The 16,384-nt window shown below is 45.9% G+C and overlaps 1 protein-coding gene across 1 annotated transcript in view; it reads left to right on the top strand.

The window, feature by feature from the left end:
• Window positions 1-16,384, top strand: part of LOC103360998 (protein tyrosine phosphatase non-receptor type 14) — a 56,203-nt gene that overhangs the window by 3,288 nt on the left and 36,531 nt on the right. The window contains exon 2 of the mRNA XM_008286966.1: window positions 11,366-11,793. Coding sequence (XP_008285188.1) covers window positions 11,620-11,793 — 174 coding nt within the window. The 5' untranslated portion in view covers window positions 11,366-11,619. The remainder of the gene's footprint in view (window positions 1-11,365; window positions 11,794-16,384) is intronic.

The following is a 16,384-nucleotide window of genomic DNA, read 5'->3' as shown; positions in this document are numbered from 1 at the left end:
TCCAATCAGTCCCGGTACCGAGCTTCTACACAGGAACATGTTTGATCCTGATGCAGACGATTCACATTCAAGACCGTTTCCTTGTCAGTGGCATTAAGAAAATTCTGTTTGCGGCTTTTGTGTTGCTGAAAAACAACCCCAGTGAGTTTTACATTTGAGAAACAAGAGCGCTGCGTTTGGTAATACGACTAAACCAGGCTCAGGGAAGCAGCCATCCCTACATTCCTAGCTAAGCCAGCTTTGATAATTCAAAGTATTAATACGCAGACTGTATCTCGTGCATTCGGTCTTGCAGAGATGCTTTTGTCAGAGGATTGCTGTGTAAGTGCCGTGCTCTGTGGCGGCCCTGCGCACAACAACAGAGCCGACGGCGTGCTGCGACCTGCCCAACTCTCCCACACTCCACCAGGTGTTTCGTGTGAGCTGTCAATCACCGCCGGCCCCTCCCTCCGACTCTTGTCCCTCCGATCGGCCCACAATTTAGAAAACATGTGACTCTTCCCATGATGCGCCCCCTCACCACCACCACCACCACCACCACACATGGGCCCGAATCTTTTTACGAGGACGTTTGTCTGTGAGCGTCAAGCGGCGAACTTTTCCATTTGATCTCCCGTTTAAAATGTGTGACTTTTCCCTGCCTCGCGGCCTTTTGTGGGTATTAGATACAGCCGGATGTAAACAGTAGCGAAAACCAAAGCGCTGCTGCTTTCACAGCCTTGTAAACTCAGCGCTGTTGACGTCCCTGTTAGTGCCTTCAGGGCTCAGCTGTGAGAAAATACCGAGTGGCTTCTTGGTGTTTGGAGCATATGTGTGTGTGTGTGTGTAGCTGTGTTTGTGTGTGCGAGTGTGATGTGGTTCCCAGGAGGGGGGTGCTGGTGGGGTATGGAAAATGTGAAGAGCGCCGCGGTTTGGCAGCGGCGGATTCGGCGGCTGACGATTGATGGTCCCGTGTTTTGTGTTGTTGATGTGGAGAGAGCCGCCGCTATCAGTCTCACCCTCCATGTTTACTCACGCCTCCCCTCCAACCCCCCCCCGACCAACTGTACCAACATGATAAGAGCCGGAGAATCAACCAGTGTCACATCTCCTCTTCCCTTTCTGCTCCGTGTTCCCGCTTATCTAAAGCCTTTATTTTCCCATTCAGGTGCTGGGAATCAAGAACGCTTTGTATGCATTTGGAGGACACACAATCACACATGTATGCACACAATGCAAACCCCCCTCTGTGCCTCTCAGTCATATCTCCAAAGTGTCTGCTTTCATGACATCAGCCCCCCCCCCCAGCTCGGTGTCGCTGCCATGGGATGAGTCGGCTGAGCTGCGTCATCGCTGGTTTGGAAAATCAGTATCTGGCCAGTGTAAAGTTTCCCGCTTTGATGCTCCCCCTCCTCGTGTTCTGGTGACAGTGTTTAGGCGGCCGTGCCAACCTGAAGCGCTGGGCATTCCTCCTCTGTTATAGTCGACCGTAGTCGCCATCTTGGCCGTACCTGACTCGGGTTTGGAGAATCCAACAATGATGAGCAAAGAGGTGACGCAGGAGTGGAGCTCAGGTGGGCCGTGCAAAACCCACCCGTCAGTCACAGCGCCCTGAATTATGCAAACGTTCAAGCCTTAATATAAACTGCTAAGCTATATGAACATTTACACGTGTACAGATGTCCTGAACAGGAACATTTGTTATAGAGACAAAACAGGTTTGTGTAACCGGCGGTAGAGATGTTTATTTCTGCTGCAAAGGTAGACGTGCTAACATGGGAGTCTGCTACCCCTTTTCCACCAAGAAGAACCAGGTGCTAGTCTGTTGCTGGTGCTAGGACCGGTGCTTAATTGGTTCCAACCTGGCACCTCCTAAGAACCGCTTGCTTTTCCATCAGCGAGGAGCCAAGTTAGAACCATACGTCACTGCATACGTAGCCGTTTACCGACCAACGCTCGCGCCACACAGAAGTCCACACAGGACTCCAGACTGACTTTTTCTTTATCGATGCGACCAACTTTGGTCACACCTCCCACCTTGTCACAAGCAAAACATATGACTAGCTGAACATTTTCTTATCGATAGCTCGCTGCTGTTGGTGGCCGCGGTGCTCAGACTGGTGTGCGATCAAAGATGACTTTATAGAGAGTAAACCAGGGCGTTCTAATGTCAGATTTGTCCAAGATGAAACCCAGTGATTTTTTCTCATGTGATCTTTTCTATGAGCAGAATAAACAGCATGTAGGTGCGTTCCGCTTTTCATGAGAGGACCTCATTTCTAAGCTAAATACCGCAGTACACCGAAGTAATAAAAGTACTGTTTTCCACCACTGTGGTGCTGCTGGTGGGACACAGTTGGACCGGCTCTCAGCGCGCAACAGTTTGTGCAAGACTTCCTGGTTTTGCACAAACTTCCTTGTGTCCTGGAAGTCATTCCAATGCATCTGTGATTGGACCAGAGACGTCCTGGCGAAAAATGACACAAGTCACCGCTTGTGTGTCTCGTTGGTCACGATAACCCCGCCTCCAGCTCTTGACCTACTCGGTTCTTAGCTCCTAGCAACGAGTTGGTGCTTGCTAGGCACCAGTTTTGAGAACCTGGAGCCGGTGCTTAGGTGGTGGAAACACAAAGAACTGGTGCTAAGTCAGGTACTGGCTCCAACCAGCACTGGAACCAGCTCAAGTGGCCATTTGAGGAACTGCAGCCTCAGTTGTTGCTGCGTGTTTTATAATAATTTGCAGTTGGCAATCCACAATCCAACATTATGTCTCTCTTTTTTTTAAATTTCTGCACCACGTGTGATCTCTTGTGAATGCTCCTAAATATGTAGTCGGCTAAGAAAACATTTCCTGTACTCTGTGCAATGACCAGTACTTGTAGATTTAGCAGATTTTTAGGGATTTTATCTGTTGTGACAGTTGTTCCTGCACATTCTTATGTCTCCTGCTCTTGTCTATAGTCATCAAGGATCTAAGGCAGGTGTTGATATGAGGGTCCTCTGGGGTCAGCGTGATGTTAGTTTCATCATCTATCAGAGAGCACGAGAACGTCCAACATTTGTGCTTGTGTGGATGCTCTGTTCGGTGATTGCGCGCGTATAGAATGGAGTCCTGCAAGCAGATTAGAAAGTCGTATTTTAAGAAAAACTACACGTGTGTGGCGTCTGCAGCTGTCTGCAGCTGTTCGTGTCTGCAAAGGAGTTTAATCAGAGCTTAGAGGGGTTTCAGTCGGCCCCCGAAACAGATTGTATCCAGCGCAAAAGGAAAACGATAAGAACTGTTTTGTTAATTTAATAGATATTTGTGTTCAGCAATTGATGAGAAAAAACTGGGAGACGCACAGATTTCTGCTGAATAAGGTGACACAGAGTGCATTTACTGTACGCGGATCAGTCATGCTTACTGTTGTGCTTAGTCACCCCCCGAAGGCTCATTGTGAGTCTGGAGAAGTTGAAAAAAAATGGCGTTTTTATGCTCTAAGTGTTTTTATCTGCAGCTTGAAAAGAAAGCGCAAACACTGTCTGTGTTCCTCTGTAATATGAACAGGTACAAGTCACTGCTTGGGACGCTACAAGGAATTCGCAATATGCACACAAGTGAGTACGTGCAGGTCTTTGGATGAGGATTGTAGGTCAAATATTTTAGGTCTGCGAGTGGAAATGTAGGAACTGTTGCATCAGCTGACACGAACACATATGTAATGTCCCGTCTTTCCTGAAAGCAGCTTGCTCAACAGTTCAGGTGGTTTCAAGTCGTACGGCTGCAGATGGAGACGAGCCGTGTGATCGTACGAAGCCGCAGACGAGGTTCCTTCGCCGTCTGGGTGTCACGTCTGTGCCAACGCTGTGTGCTTGTCCCTGTAGTGGAGAGAATGTGCCATGCATGTCTATATGTGTGTCTTTGTCTCAGAGGCTGCTGGAGAAAGAGAGAGAGAGAAAAAAAGAAAACGGGGGGAGCTAGAAAGTGAGAAAGCAGATGCGCTTGTTAGAAACACTGTCTGGTGGCCCGGCTCCGCCATCTGTTTGCAGCTGCTGCTGTTTGTGCGCCGCTGACAATATGCTTGTGTGTGTGTTTTCGCAGGAGGAATGTGTCTGTGCCTGTATGCGGCACAAGTATGTACTGTACATGTTGTGGGCTGTATGCTTATGTGCAGACCTTTAAAAAGTGTTTTCCTTTTTTTTAAAAGCATGAAAGTGGAAACACAGACGCACACAGAAACACACATGGCCGGAGTGTCGGATAACAAAGAGAGTCCTGCTGTCGCTTACGTATGTCGGGAGAACAGCCGCCGTGTGCACGTGAAGTCTATGTGTCTGTACTTTATATGCTTCTATCAGATAGCAAAGCAGTGCAGCAGCAATGTTTGGTCGGTGTCTTTGTTCAGCAAGAGGATCATTTCTGATGCAGGTTCAGCTTTGAGGAGCTGCAGCTCCACAGACACACTTTGGCTGAATGTGTCTGGACTCCAGAGCTGTGTTTCCCCCAAAACATCTCCCTGCTGAACTCCCCGGTAAGCCAGTGGGGCACCAAGGGATCAAATCCTAAGAAGATTTTGGGAATATCGGACCAAATCTGGCTGTAAAAGTATTTTCAAATTCTTTAGTTTTGGATCTGTTTGGGGTAACAGATGGCAGACACAGGAAGTGACAAAACTCACTTATAACAGTCATGGAAGTCGGGTTAGTGGCCTTTGGTGTCACTTTAGCCTCATATAATAGATCACATCAGAGGTTTTCTGCTGGTGTAGTTTTGCACAGTGAAGCTGTGGTGACGTTTCTTCTTGTGCAGCAGCCGTAAAACAATAGAAGAATAGTATGCTGCTAAAAAAAACCCAACACAACAGCAAGAGAAGGAATAAAAATAAGGTGCAGGTAATAGACAGACTGTACACATGCTGCTGTATATGCTGAAGCAGTACATGTATTACTCAGTGACCCTCTGAACCCTGAAGCAGTTTCACATTTTATTCGCTGTGGGCTCATTTTTCACAGGAATATAAACCTCGAATAGAAGCAGACAGAGCTCAGAAATGTCTCTTGTGCGGTATAGCAAAGATATAATGCCAGAAATAATGAGAAAGGAAAAAACTAAAGTTGCATTTATTTGATTATTTATTCTACAAAAATGGAAAAACCTGGAGTCAACCTGTACAGCGTTTTCAGGTGTTATTAATACTGGGAAAAGAAATATGATGATGTACTACTTGTATTTTTGAACTTGTTTTCATACTTGTACCCTCTCTGCTCCCTACATTTTTATCACGTGACTGCTGATCGTAGCTGAGTCATTAATAACTTCCTGTTTGCTCCAAGGAGCAGCGATTATTACAGAGTCAGGTTCAAGCAAACGGCTAACTTTGGGCAAATTCTTCCATGAGATGTGTCGAGTGCTCACAGATGAGTACTTCAGGAGCTGCGGGAATTGTAAAAATCCTACAATTCTGCCTGTTTTTACAGTTTCTGGCTCTGATACATGGTATATATATAACGATTAGAAAACAACAACAGCATGCCTGTCAAACCTGCCGGTGGAGTGAGAGGTTCAGAGGGTCGTGAAGTGGGAATGTGTCGATGTGTTGTGAAAATACCAGCACTTTGGATTAATATTAAAACAAATAAGTCACTAGCAGAAGTAGTTTAGGTTCTGGAAATTATGATTCTGCTTGTTTTTCACTGATGAACTGAAGAAATATTAAAATAAGTTGCGGCCCCTCATTGCATTGGATTGATAAATCAAGATTTGGTTTGCATCTGTTTCTGTTGCCAGAACATGCATCCTGAGCACAGAGCCTCTAAACGCTGCCCTGTTTGCACCCCCCACCCCCCACCACTTGATCCAGGCCCGGTTTAGGTTCGTAGACCAAATTGTAAAAAGAGTATGCTGGAGGAAGCGCAGTTACGAGCTGTGAAGCACTTAACCCGTTTGTTTTGCTACAGCGCTCATGTGTAACAGGAGGGGAGCCGGACGGGGGGAGGTGGGCAGCGTTGGTATTTCAGACAGAGACGGGCAACAGAGATCAGATTGATTGAGTTACGCACGCTACACTTGCTTCCTCGGCTCTCGGCGGCCTGCGTCTAATGGTCTTAGCAGTAGGTGACAAAGTGCTGTTTTGTTCCCGCTATTGTGCGGCTGTGAATGGAGCGGAGCGACAAAGGGCCTGAAGCACAGCGGAGCGGCTCGGCTCGGAGCAGATGCTTGTGTTTACAACTCCTGTAGAAGCATTATGTTGCCTGAATTACATAAAACACAACATTCGAGTTGGGTTTTTTTTATCCCTTTTTGTCATGTTTGTTGATTGAAATGAAGTCGTGATTTGATTGTTTCTCAAGTGGCGTCTGTTTGCACCTGACTGAGTGCAGAGGTAACGAGCAGCATCGCACCCTGAAGGGGAAACCTGTGTCAACAGTGTTTTTTGTAGCTCATTTTTTTATCCTTCTTTTGTCAGCTGTTAACACATAGCATTAACAGGCTGTTTGCTAAACCCCAACCGCCTTCGTTGATGCTGTGCACCTGTCAAGCTCTCCGCGACAAAACAGCACCATGATAGCGTGGACGAGATCCCGCATTCCAACGTCTTGGTACGTTTTTTTCTTGTGTTGGACAGGGACACACACACGGAGATACACGAGATACCTTATTGCTCCTGTAAAAGTACAATGAGATACTAAAATGTATAGAAATATATATGAAGGAGCATTAGGAGCCAGTAATGCGTCATCGTTGGAGGGATATTGCACAAAATAGATTATTGCACTTGAAGAGAGATGGAGGCAGGAGTACTGGGCAGAAAGAAGTGAAAGAGTGAATAAAAAAAAGTGCAAAGTCAGTAGATCAGCATGTTTAATTATGTCACATTGGTCTGGGAGGTAGTGTGATAAATGGACTGCACTTATATTGTACTTTTCTACCTTAGAGGCACTCATAGCGCTTTACAGTGTGTTTCTTATTCACACACACACTCGTACACCAATGACGGCAACTTGTGACCAATGGCCTGCCATTGGGAGCAACTTCGGGTTCATTGTCTTGCCCAAGGACGCTTCGACTGTGGAGGGGCGGGGGATCGAACCGCCAACCTTACCGTCAGAGGACAACCCGCTCTACCACCTGAGCCACTTAAGTATGTTGGTTAGTGTGACAGCTCTGGGGTAAAAGCTGTTCTTCATTCAGTTTGTGCGGACATACAGGGATCTGTAGTGTTTCCCAGAAGGTAAAGGTGTTGCCGAGGCTGCAGCTGGTTCTGTAGGTTTCTTCCAGCGTCGGTGGCCAGTGTTACTCCTAATTTTGCCCCAGAGACAGAGGAAGTGAAGACAACGTTACTTGAGGTGACGACACCGTGTTACGCCAAAAGCTTCTCAACAGGTGTTCGTCCATCTCAAACCCGAAGGTGGGGAGTTCTGTGTGATGAGCTTTGGAGGTGGCTGCAGACTAGCATGCCTCGGGAGACCTGCAGCAAAGAGCGAAGGAGCTCAGGGGAAGGCTGTTTATGAGTGAGGCAGATGATGCATTCAAGGTCTGTTCACTATGTGCTTTCATGGTGGTTTGCATCTAATATGTTTCGATTAAACTATCGTGCATTTAATCAGATGTCTGTCACTATCATTTTACTGGCGTTTGCAGCTCATGTAGAGGAAGGTGCTGCTCTTGTGTTTTAGTTTTGGAAAATCTGTAAAACACACTCCTCCACTTTTTAAAATGCTGCCTATCGGTCTCATTACAAACACGGCGCTTCAACACGTGGGGAAATCCACAGCCTGACGGTCGGCCTGTTCCCGGTAACTCTGATTGACGCCCCCGCGTTAATAAAAAGCCGTTTCGGATCGCTGACTACATGAATTACAACACGTCGGGCGTCATCAATCAGCCGCCTTTGTCTAAATGTGTCACGCTGACATTTCTTGACACACAAACACAAAGATACTTGATAAACACTAATCTGATGTCAGGCTGACAGAGAGCACACGGGTGGCGTCGGGAAACTCACGCTGTCAAGGTGCACGTCCAAGAGGTCGGATCTCCTCTAGTCTGTCTTTCTTTTACTTTTGTACTGACCAGGTAGCTCCTGTGTCATCTTTTATCATGATGATCCTTGCAGGAATAAATACGTCGTCCCATCTGCAAACAGTTCTGGAAACAGCTCTATATTTGTGCGGTAATGTGGTTTAAAAAAAAAAAACCCGTCTTCTGTTGCTGTTTGTTTCCAGCTTCTTTGCCGTATCAGTTGTTTGGGGGGAAGGCGGAGAGTAAAAGAAGAAGGAAAGAAAAAAAAAAAAAAAACACAACACAACAAAAGATGGTTTCATGTATATTTAGACAAAAGCTCCACACTCTGAAAAAGAAAAACAAGCCTCTTCCCGCAGTTTTCCCTCTCGTTTTCTCCGCGCCACAAAATTACAACGTGCAAATTCATAAACGTATATGCTGTTTCTGCACGCTGGAAATAAACACGACGGTCGGGAGGAGAGAATGTTGCTGCAGCGCTGTAGCGGCATTAAAGCAGCGTGTGTGTGTGTGTGTGTGTTTTTGGCATCAAGGAGTGGGTTTGATCCCAAACTATTGTCTGTCTGTCTGTCTGGCTTTACTCAACCACACACTCCCAAACCATGCCACTGATTACTAGTTTAGAGTTGCACCAACGGCTGTCTGGTCCTTTGGCTAACCTCTGAGGAACCTGGTGGGTGTGTGTGTGATCTCGTGTATGTGTTTGCGGTGTGCCCTGTTCATGCATGTCTATGTTTGTACACTACACAGTGAAAGTATGCGTCTCTATTTGCGTCGTCTTTTGTGTGTTTGTCTGTGTACTTGTTGACGGTGATCTCGCAGCCTTGTGTCGCTTGGGAAGATTTCTTGAGGCGTTTAAAAGGGAGGGAGGGGGATTTTTTTTTTATTTTTTACCAGCAGCCCTGTGATGTCAGTTCCCCTAAAGCCGGAGCCGGAGGGGAGGGTCGACGGGAGGTCTGCGGTTCAGGTCAAGTGACTGCAGGGGTCACGGCGGTCGCGCATCCAGAAGCGAAGCTGATTTATTCGCTCATTGTAGCCTGATTATTCACTTGCTGCGGCTTGCTCGCCCGGTGTGTGTGTGTGTGTGTGTGTGTGTGTGTGTTGGCATGAACGCCCAATAAAAAACACATGAATACGATGATGCCACATTACAGTTGCGCAGATGGACTCACTGAGAAGGAATGCGCTCCGGCTCCCAGAGGGGCACGGCCGTTACCAAAGACGAGCGTGAAGCAAGTGTGATTCAAACCTGTGGCAAACAAAAACAGCTCCATTCAAGACCGCCGCCGCTGCCGCCGCCGCCTCCCCTCTCGTCTTCTTATTTCCTCGCGTCTCGCACACTTGTACACTTTCCTTCCTTGTGCTGCGCATACTTGTGTCAGGTGTGCTCTGTTTTTCCAGTCGGGGTAGAGAGGAATCTGGGCCGGGGTCCAAGCTGACTATCAGCAGCACACTGCCAGAGCCCGGGACAAGAAGCAACACATCCCCTCCATCTTTACTCCTCCTCCTTTCTCCCTGTTCTGCTTCTCCCTACCCTCCTTTTTTTTTTTTTTCTCCTCTGCTGAGCATTATCGTGTTGTGTTTTGGTCTTTTAGCTCTCCTGCTTGGGTGCTTTCTCTGACATTCATACGTCCATTTTATTCTTGTTTTGTCTCTCAAACGCGCCCTTGCAAAAGTTTTTCCCTTTTTTTTTTTGTCAGGTTTTGGGATCTAGTTCCCGTCTAACGAGGCTACAGAGTAGACAACACCCTTAAAATGACACTGCTTTTAGCTATTTGAATTTATCCCCACTGACATTACCTGCATTATTTAAAATCCCTTCATAACTGGTGGGTAAGTCACTCAGGTTAACCCTTTAAAGTCGGAACAGTTTGTTTTTTTGCTCCATTTTTCACTCCCTTATAAACTCTTCCAGCTCTATAGAAACAGCACCGCCATGGTTGGAAGTGGAGGGAACACACTGATAGCAGCATGCATTTTATAGATAAAATAAAGAGAAAGCAAAAGTTGAATTTCTTCAGTAGTTACCAACACTAAAAAATAAGTGGCTCTATCTACATATTTGACCGCATATATTTTTAGCCCAGTTCACCAAAAAGTCCCAAATGTTTTGTCACATGAAGTCGCAGCCCCACAAATGTGCAAAGTACCACCGATTATTTAGTTGTTTACAGAATGTTGTAGAGCAAATGGTTTATTTTTTAAGCAAAATTGGAAATAAAATGTGTAGAATTAATAGATGTAGATAAAATATTGTGATGTTAAGCTCAGATTTCCTGACTGGACGTTATCTGGCTACGAGAAATTGTTTACTTGGTGAAATAACAAAACAATAAAGATGCTTTTCAAACCTGCAGGTCAGTTTTGGGGTTCGAAGACTTAACGTCCTTAAAATTTTAATAAAACATTAGATTTTAGACGTCGTTTTCTGATGTAGCTGTACATCACAAGTGGTTAGTTTAGTCGGGAAGTTGAAAATCTGATTGTTTTCTCTGCTTGTACAGTTCGTTCTTCTGGTGCCATTCTGGTGGTTTCGTAAACGTTCAGAGGGTTAAAGCACATTTTTCATGCTTGCCTTTCAGCTACATGACCATGCTAGGTGTGTGAACACAACATGCGACTGTCTTTGTGTGTTTGCGTGCACGTGTGTCGCATCAAAGGTCTTCCCTCATTACTGACATGAAAGCTGGTGACGAACCCAGAGACGTGTTCAAAGTGATTCCCAAAGACCTCTAACTTGTTTGTGTGTTTTCTCGTTTTCCTCGTGATGTTATGTTTCAGTTTTACGAGTTTTACGAGTTCCTCGCCGACAACACGAGTTCTGCTTTTCTGTTTTGTGACAGTAGCCGGCAAAAAAAAGTGTGTGTGTGTAGAAGCACAAGGGCCTCGACCACATGTGTGTGTGATCTTACACACTGCCATGTCTGGCACCGAGCAGAGAGAGAGTGGGGGATAAAAAGGAAAGGAAAAGGCCTCCCACACAGGCAGATATGAGACTTAGAAGCTCCATTAGTTCCTCAAAGCCAGCTGCCGGGTTCAGATGGATGTCTGCTCTCGGCTGTTTGATGTCCATTCATCCATACAGCTCTAGCATCTCCAGCTCTGCCTGCCGCTGGGCCTCATGGGGCTGGAGGGAGCGCAGCTGCCCCGGCTTCAGGATAAAACTGTCTGCTGACACTCCGAGCACCGCCGCTATCGCTGCTAGTTTTTGGTTTCTGCTTGTTTATGGGAGGGTGATAATACGGGGAAACGCGGCGTGGGAGGCTGCGATAGGGAGGAGAGTTCACCGATTACAGCGGTTTCTGAAATCTCATGTGCTGGAAAAGTTTGCAAAGCTGTCATCCACTGACCCCCCTGTTTTTTCCTTCTCTTCTCTCCGTGCAGCACCCGTTCTCGCTCCTCCTCATCGTCGTCGTCCCCCCTCCTCTCCGGACAACTTTGGGAATGGGCCAGCGCCTTGCCAGGGTGCATCTCTCCACCCGGTGGTGTGGCTGGCGTCGCGCGAGAGTGAGGAGGGCAGCAGCCAGGTCGTAGAGCCGGCCCACCCGTCGCCCCCGCTCCCTCGCTCGCTCGCTCTCAAGTGACTTTTGACCTTCGACTCAGCCGCGACCGAGCCTTGACCCTCCCTCCGGCCGGCCATGCCCTTCAGGCTGAAGCTGCGGCGCACGCGGCGCTACAACGTCCTGAGCAAGAACTACTTTGTGACGCGGATCCGCCTGCTGGACAGCAATGTGATTGAATGCACCCTGTCAGTGGAGAGCACGGGGCAGGAATGTCTGGAGGCGGTGGCCCAGAGGCTGGAACTACGAGAGGTGAGTCCTTCATGATATGTTGGGTGGCTTTTCCCAAATACTTGTCTGGAGCTTTCTGCTCGACCAGTTAGAGCAGGGGTGTCCAATCCTGGTCCTCGAGGGCCACAATCCTGCATGTTTTAGATGTTTCTCTCTTCCAACACACATGATTCAAACATAGACTGTATAAAAGATGGACGTAGCAACCGGCCCTGAAAAATGAAGCCAACCCGGAAGTGTCAAAAACCTGCAATATCACTACGTCCACTAGCTGCTGGCTCCAAAAAGCCCTGGCTCCCATAGACTNAGCTCTTTGAAGCTCAGCGTTTGATCTGTAACCTGAGCCTGGATCTCCTTCTCTTCCTGTCCGTCCGTTCATCTGTTCCTCCTTCCCTCTCTGTCCTCCGTGTGACAATGAACCAGAACTATCCGGCCAACGTCTGCACTTTTTGGATATCGTTTCAAATTCATTGAGTTCTTTATATGATGCTGGGTCGTATTATTTCAGGGCTTCTTACTAACTTATTCCACTAATAGCCTTTGTGCTCGGAAAATTTAAAAACCACCTTTTACCGTAAATTCCGGACTATTGAGGCACCTGAATATAAGCCACACCCACTAACTTTAAAAAGAAAACAGGTTTTGTACATATACAGGCCACACTTAGCTGCAGGTGTCCAAGTTGTAACATGAGATATTTACACAGAAAGATGTTTTTTAACTTTTAATTAAATACGTACCGGTACCATGCATAAATGCTTCTTTCCAAACAGTGCCTGTAACACGGCTGGTACCAGGAAAAGTCATTGATCGCTATCTTCATCTTCCTCCTGTGCACTAAAACCACTGAAGTCGTCTTCTTCAGCCTCAGAATTCATTCGTCACTTCCTCAGTCTCTCTTTCGTTGTCGCTCTTGATGTCACTTTGGTCTCGATGCAAATTTGTAAAAATCCATAAATTAGCCGTGTCATTGTTTAAGCCGCAGCGTTCAAAGAGTGTAAAAGAAGTTTATAGTCCAGACATTACGGTACAATGACGTGCAGCTCAAATTCTCGCTGGTGGAAGATTTGCTGCTTTTCAGTGTCACTACGTTAAATATGTAGACGTTCAACTTGACGTCAAAGCTTTGATAACAGATTTGTATTTTTTTTTTTGCTGATGCTTAATTAGATTTTTAAGGAGTAAGAAAATGTTGATATTAGTGTATTGGACGATATTCTTTAGATAAACACACAAAGCAACACATTACAAGGAGAAAATGATGACGTCATTCTTTATTAACTTTGCATTAATGGACTTAGCGCTATGAGATGACTTGTTGTTGTAAATATGTGCTATACAAATAAAATTGAATTGAATTGAATTGAACTTAACAAACTAATCAATGTTAGTGAAGACACCGCATGACTCCGCACCGCTGTCTGTGATATATACTCTGCTACATGTGCTGCACACAACGCTGATATTACATATTTTCTTGCATTATGTTCCGTAAAAACTTTTTTATTTTTACACACATCTGACAACATATATATGCTGATGTCAACATATTGGTTCTAGTTGTCTTTAGGGCCTCTGAGAACTTGCTATGTGCATTTTTCACTGTTTTTAAGACTCGAGTATCAATCAGCAGATGAAGTAATGATTCCTTCCTTTACAGCAGGAGGCAGAACGACCGTTTATCGTGCGTAGCTTGTTACTGAATGTTGAAACTGCCGACCGTCTCATAATAGACTCGTCTCGCTTGTAAGCAGACGTCGTGTATCTGATCTCACAGGAGGTGAGAGTGTGTGTGTGGTAGAAACCTTCTGTTCTCTGCGTGTCACTGATATGAAAGAGGCGAAAACTATCCTGGAGAGAGAAAGTGAGGAACCTAAACGGAGATCTGTTGACCGGAGCGGGGCCAGCTGGCCTCGGCAGCCCCCAAGGCTAACAGCACCAACAGCCTTGAAATCCTAGCTTTGTTCAGCTAGTTATCGCCAGCACGCACNGCGGCACACATCAGCTAATGTCGGCTCCGGGATGTGATTGCTGGTTAAATGGACGGCTGGACGTTTGTTTTCCTGTGCGATGGCCACGCGCCACCCTGCCCTCCGCCGCTCCTCTCCTGCAGGGTTCTTGTTTGCGTCTAACGAAGCGTGGCTACCTCTGTCCTCTTTTCACTGCAGAAGAAAGCGATCCAGCTCATCCCCGACTCACCCCTCCTGTCCATTCTCTCTCTGGCTGCTTCCTTTCGTCCTCTCTCCCCCGCCGTCACCCGTTTTTCCTTCATGTTTTCTGTTTTTGGGCCTTTAATCAAGCTGTAGCTGCCAGGTAGACTCACACCGGGGAGCAGAATACGTCCAAGTCCACGTTTTCTCTCTTCATTCCAACTTTGTCCTGCTGTCCTTAACTATTCTTATTACTATAAGCCAATTTTTTTTGCCGTCTGCTACAGTTTTACTGGCCATAAGCTCTTTCTTTTAAAACTGTAATATAAAGTCCTGCATAGAAACAAGGCAAACATATCTTCGGTCATGTATAAAACCATGAATCATTAAAAAAAATCAAAAAAGTTTATTTTCTTTAATTATTTATATGTATATATATATTAAATGGGATATGTACAACGTTTTTCCAAATGCCCACAGCACCTACCAATACTGGAAAAAAAAACATGGTAGCTCTACATGCTGTAGATATTTAACTTTTTTAATTTTTAATCTGATTTCCCACTTTTTCCACAAGTGCTCTGTGTGAGCACGGCCTGCAGTTTGGTCGAATACAGTGGAAAAGTCCTTGAATTTTTTGTCATGTGGGTGATGGTTGCAGTTTAGTCGCTCACAGGTTCACAGTTGCATCAAGTGCTGCAGAATTTTTTGTGTTTTACAGACTCTGGTTCCTGCTAACGATTCGCTTTCGGCAAAATTTTTAATGTAGAATAAAGATGAAATTTCCTGATTTTGAACTTCGCTGTCCGGACGGTGCGTCACAGGAGAAGTTGAAAATTCTTTCAGTTTTTATAGTTTCCGGCTCTGATAAACGGTGTCGTTTAAATTGTTTTTTTTTTTAAAGACAGCATTTTAGAGTTCACAAGGTTCCACACTAATAACTACGAAGCGTCGCCTGGTGTTTGTTGTTTGTATGTGGATCTGCGTGTGAAAGGACAGTTTGTTCCAAGATCACAGGAAGAACTAGTGTGTGTGTGTGTGTGTGTGTGTGTGTGTGTGGGGCTGAAGACGGAGTTTGATGAATGTGTGTGTTCACGTGTGTGTCAGCGCCTGCCGGAGCTGCTGACAATGCGAGAGGGGCGGTGTAGTAAATACTCACATAGTGTCGTGGTATTTGCCGGGTGTCAGCGATGTTATAAATACGGCGGTGTGACACCTCGGCTTCAGCGGCCGTCTGTCCCGTGAACACACACACACCGTCCGAGGAAGACGTGTGTGTGTGTGTGTGTGTGTGTGCTTCTGGATGAGTTGTTTTCATCTTTATTGGTGCATCAGAGTGTGCGTCGGTGCCAGTTTGCATGCGAGGAAGGAGTGTTCAGGTGCGCGTCTGCCGCAGCTGCAGCTCGCAGCTTTACGACTTTCTTTATGGAAGAGCCAAATATCGCAGACCAAACAGGTGTTCTTGCGTCTTTGTGATACCTGTGAGTGACACACACATCACAGAAACCAATGGAATGCCTTTGTTTTCTCTAAATTACATGGCTGTGCAAGCTAAGACTGTAAAAGCAACAGAAAGTTAGATCAATCTGTATTTATTAGTGGAGCTGCGATGATTGATGGACGAGTTGCCAACTGTTGCATTCATCGCCGACTGTTTTAATGAATGAATAATCAGTTTGAGTGATGTTCTATAAAAATAAAGCAAAGATTTCCAATTGCACCTTCTTAAATTTGAATATTTGCCGGTTCTTTTACTCTTCTGTCACAGTAAACTCTTTGGATTCCAGGCCAAACAAGACATTTGAAGGCGTCATCCTGGGATTTGAGGCCAAACAGCTCATAAATTAATCGAGAACAGATCAATCGACAGTGGTAATAATCGTTAGTCGATGCAGGTCAGGATCCTGTGTCGCCGTTAACAAACTGCAGCGGGGAAATCCTGCAGAGTTCTCACAAACGTATGCGTGACTTGCAAGCATAGTGTTTGTTTTGATCAGTGAAGTGAAGCAAAACCGATCGGGTCACAACACGCTGACGTCTGCCCCGGGTCTTCTGTGGGCTTCACGGGCGGCACCTAGAACATGAGAGTAAACACCGAATGTGAAGAAAATCAATCAGCTTGTTAGTTCTGAGGTCACGAAATGAAAATGTTCTTTCCAGAGACTTTGTTTATTCGTCCTGAACGGAGTTTTTTGCTGTTAAGTATTTAACTGTGTTTGGCTTTCATAAATAAAAAAAGAAGCAGGCCAGAGTCTTGTTTTGGTTCTGACTGAGTGCGACGGCTTAATCTCACCGTAATGGTCCCACTTTAACATTTATGTTTAATAGAGTTATGCTGCTGACGTCAAAGGTTTGATCAGATTTGAAGGAGAAATATGTGCCTGTTGTGTTTCAGGTGCCCAATAATCTCTCCTCCGATCTGCTCCACAAAGTATTTCTTAGCTCATTTTCCATTTCTCTCC

The sequence above is a fragment of the Stegastes partitus genome, unplaced genomic scaffold (genome assembly GCF_000690725.1).
Source record: "Stegastes partitus isolate 25-593 unplaced genomic scaffold, Stegastes_partitus-1.0.2 Scaffold478, whole genome shotgun sequence".
NCBI lineage: Eukaryota > Metazoa > Chordata > Actinopteri > Pomacentridae > Stegastes > Stegastes partitus.
Note: the sequence above shows the minus strand (reverse complement) of the source record. Positions and strands in the feature narration are given on the sequence as shown.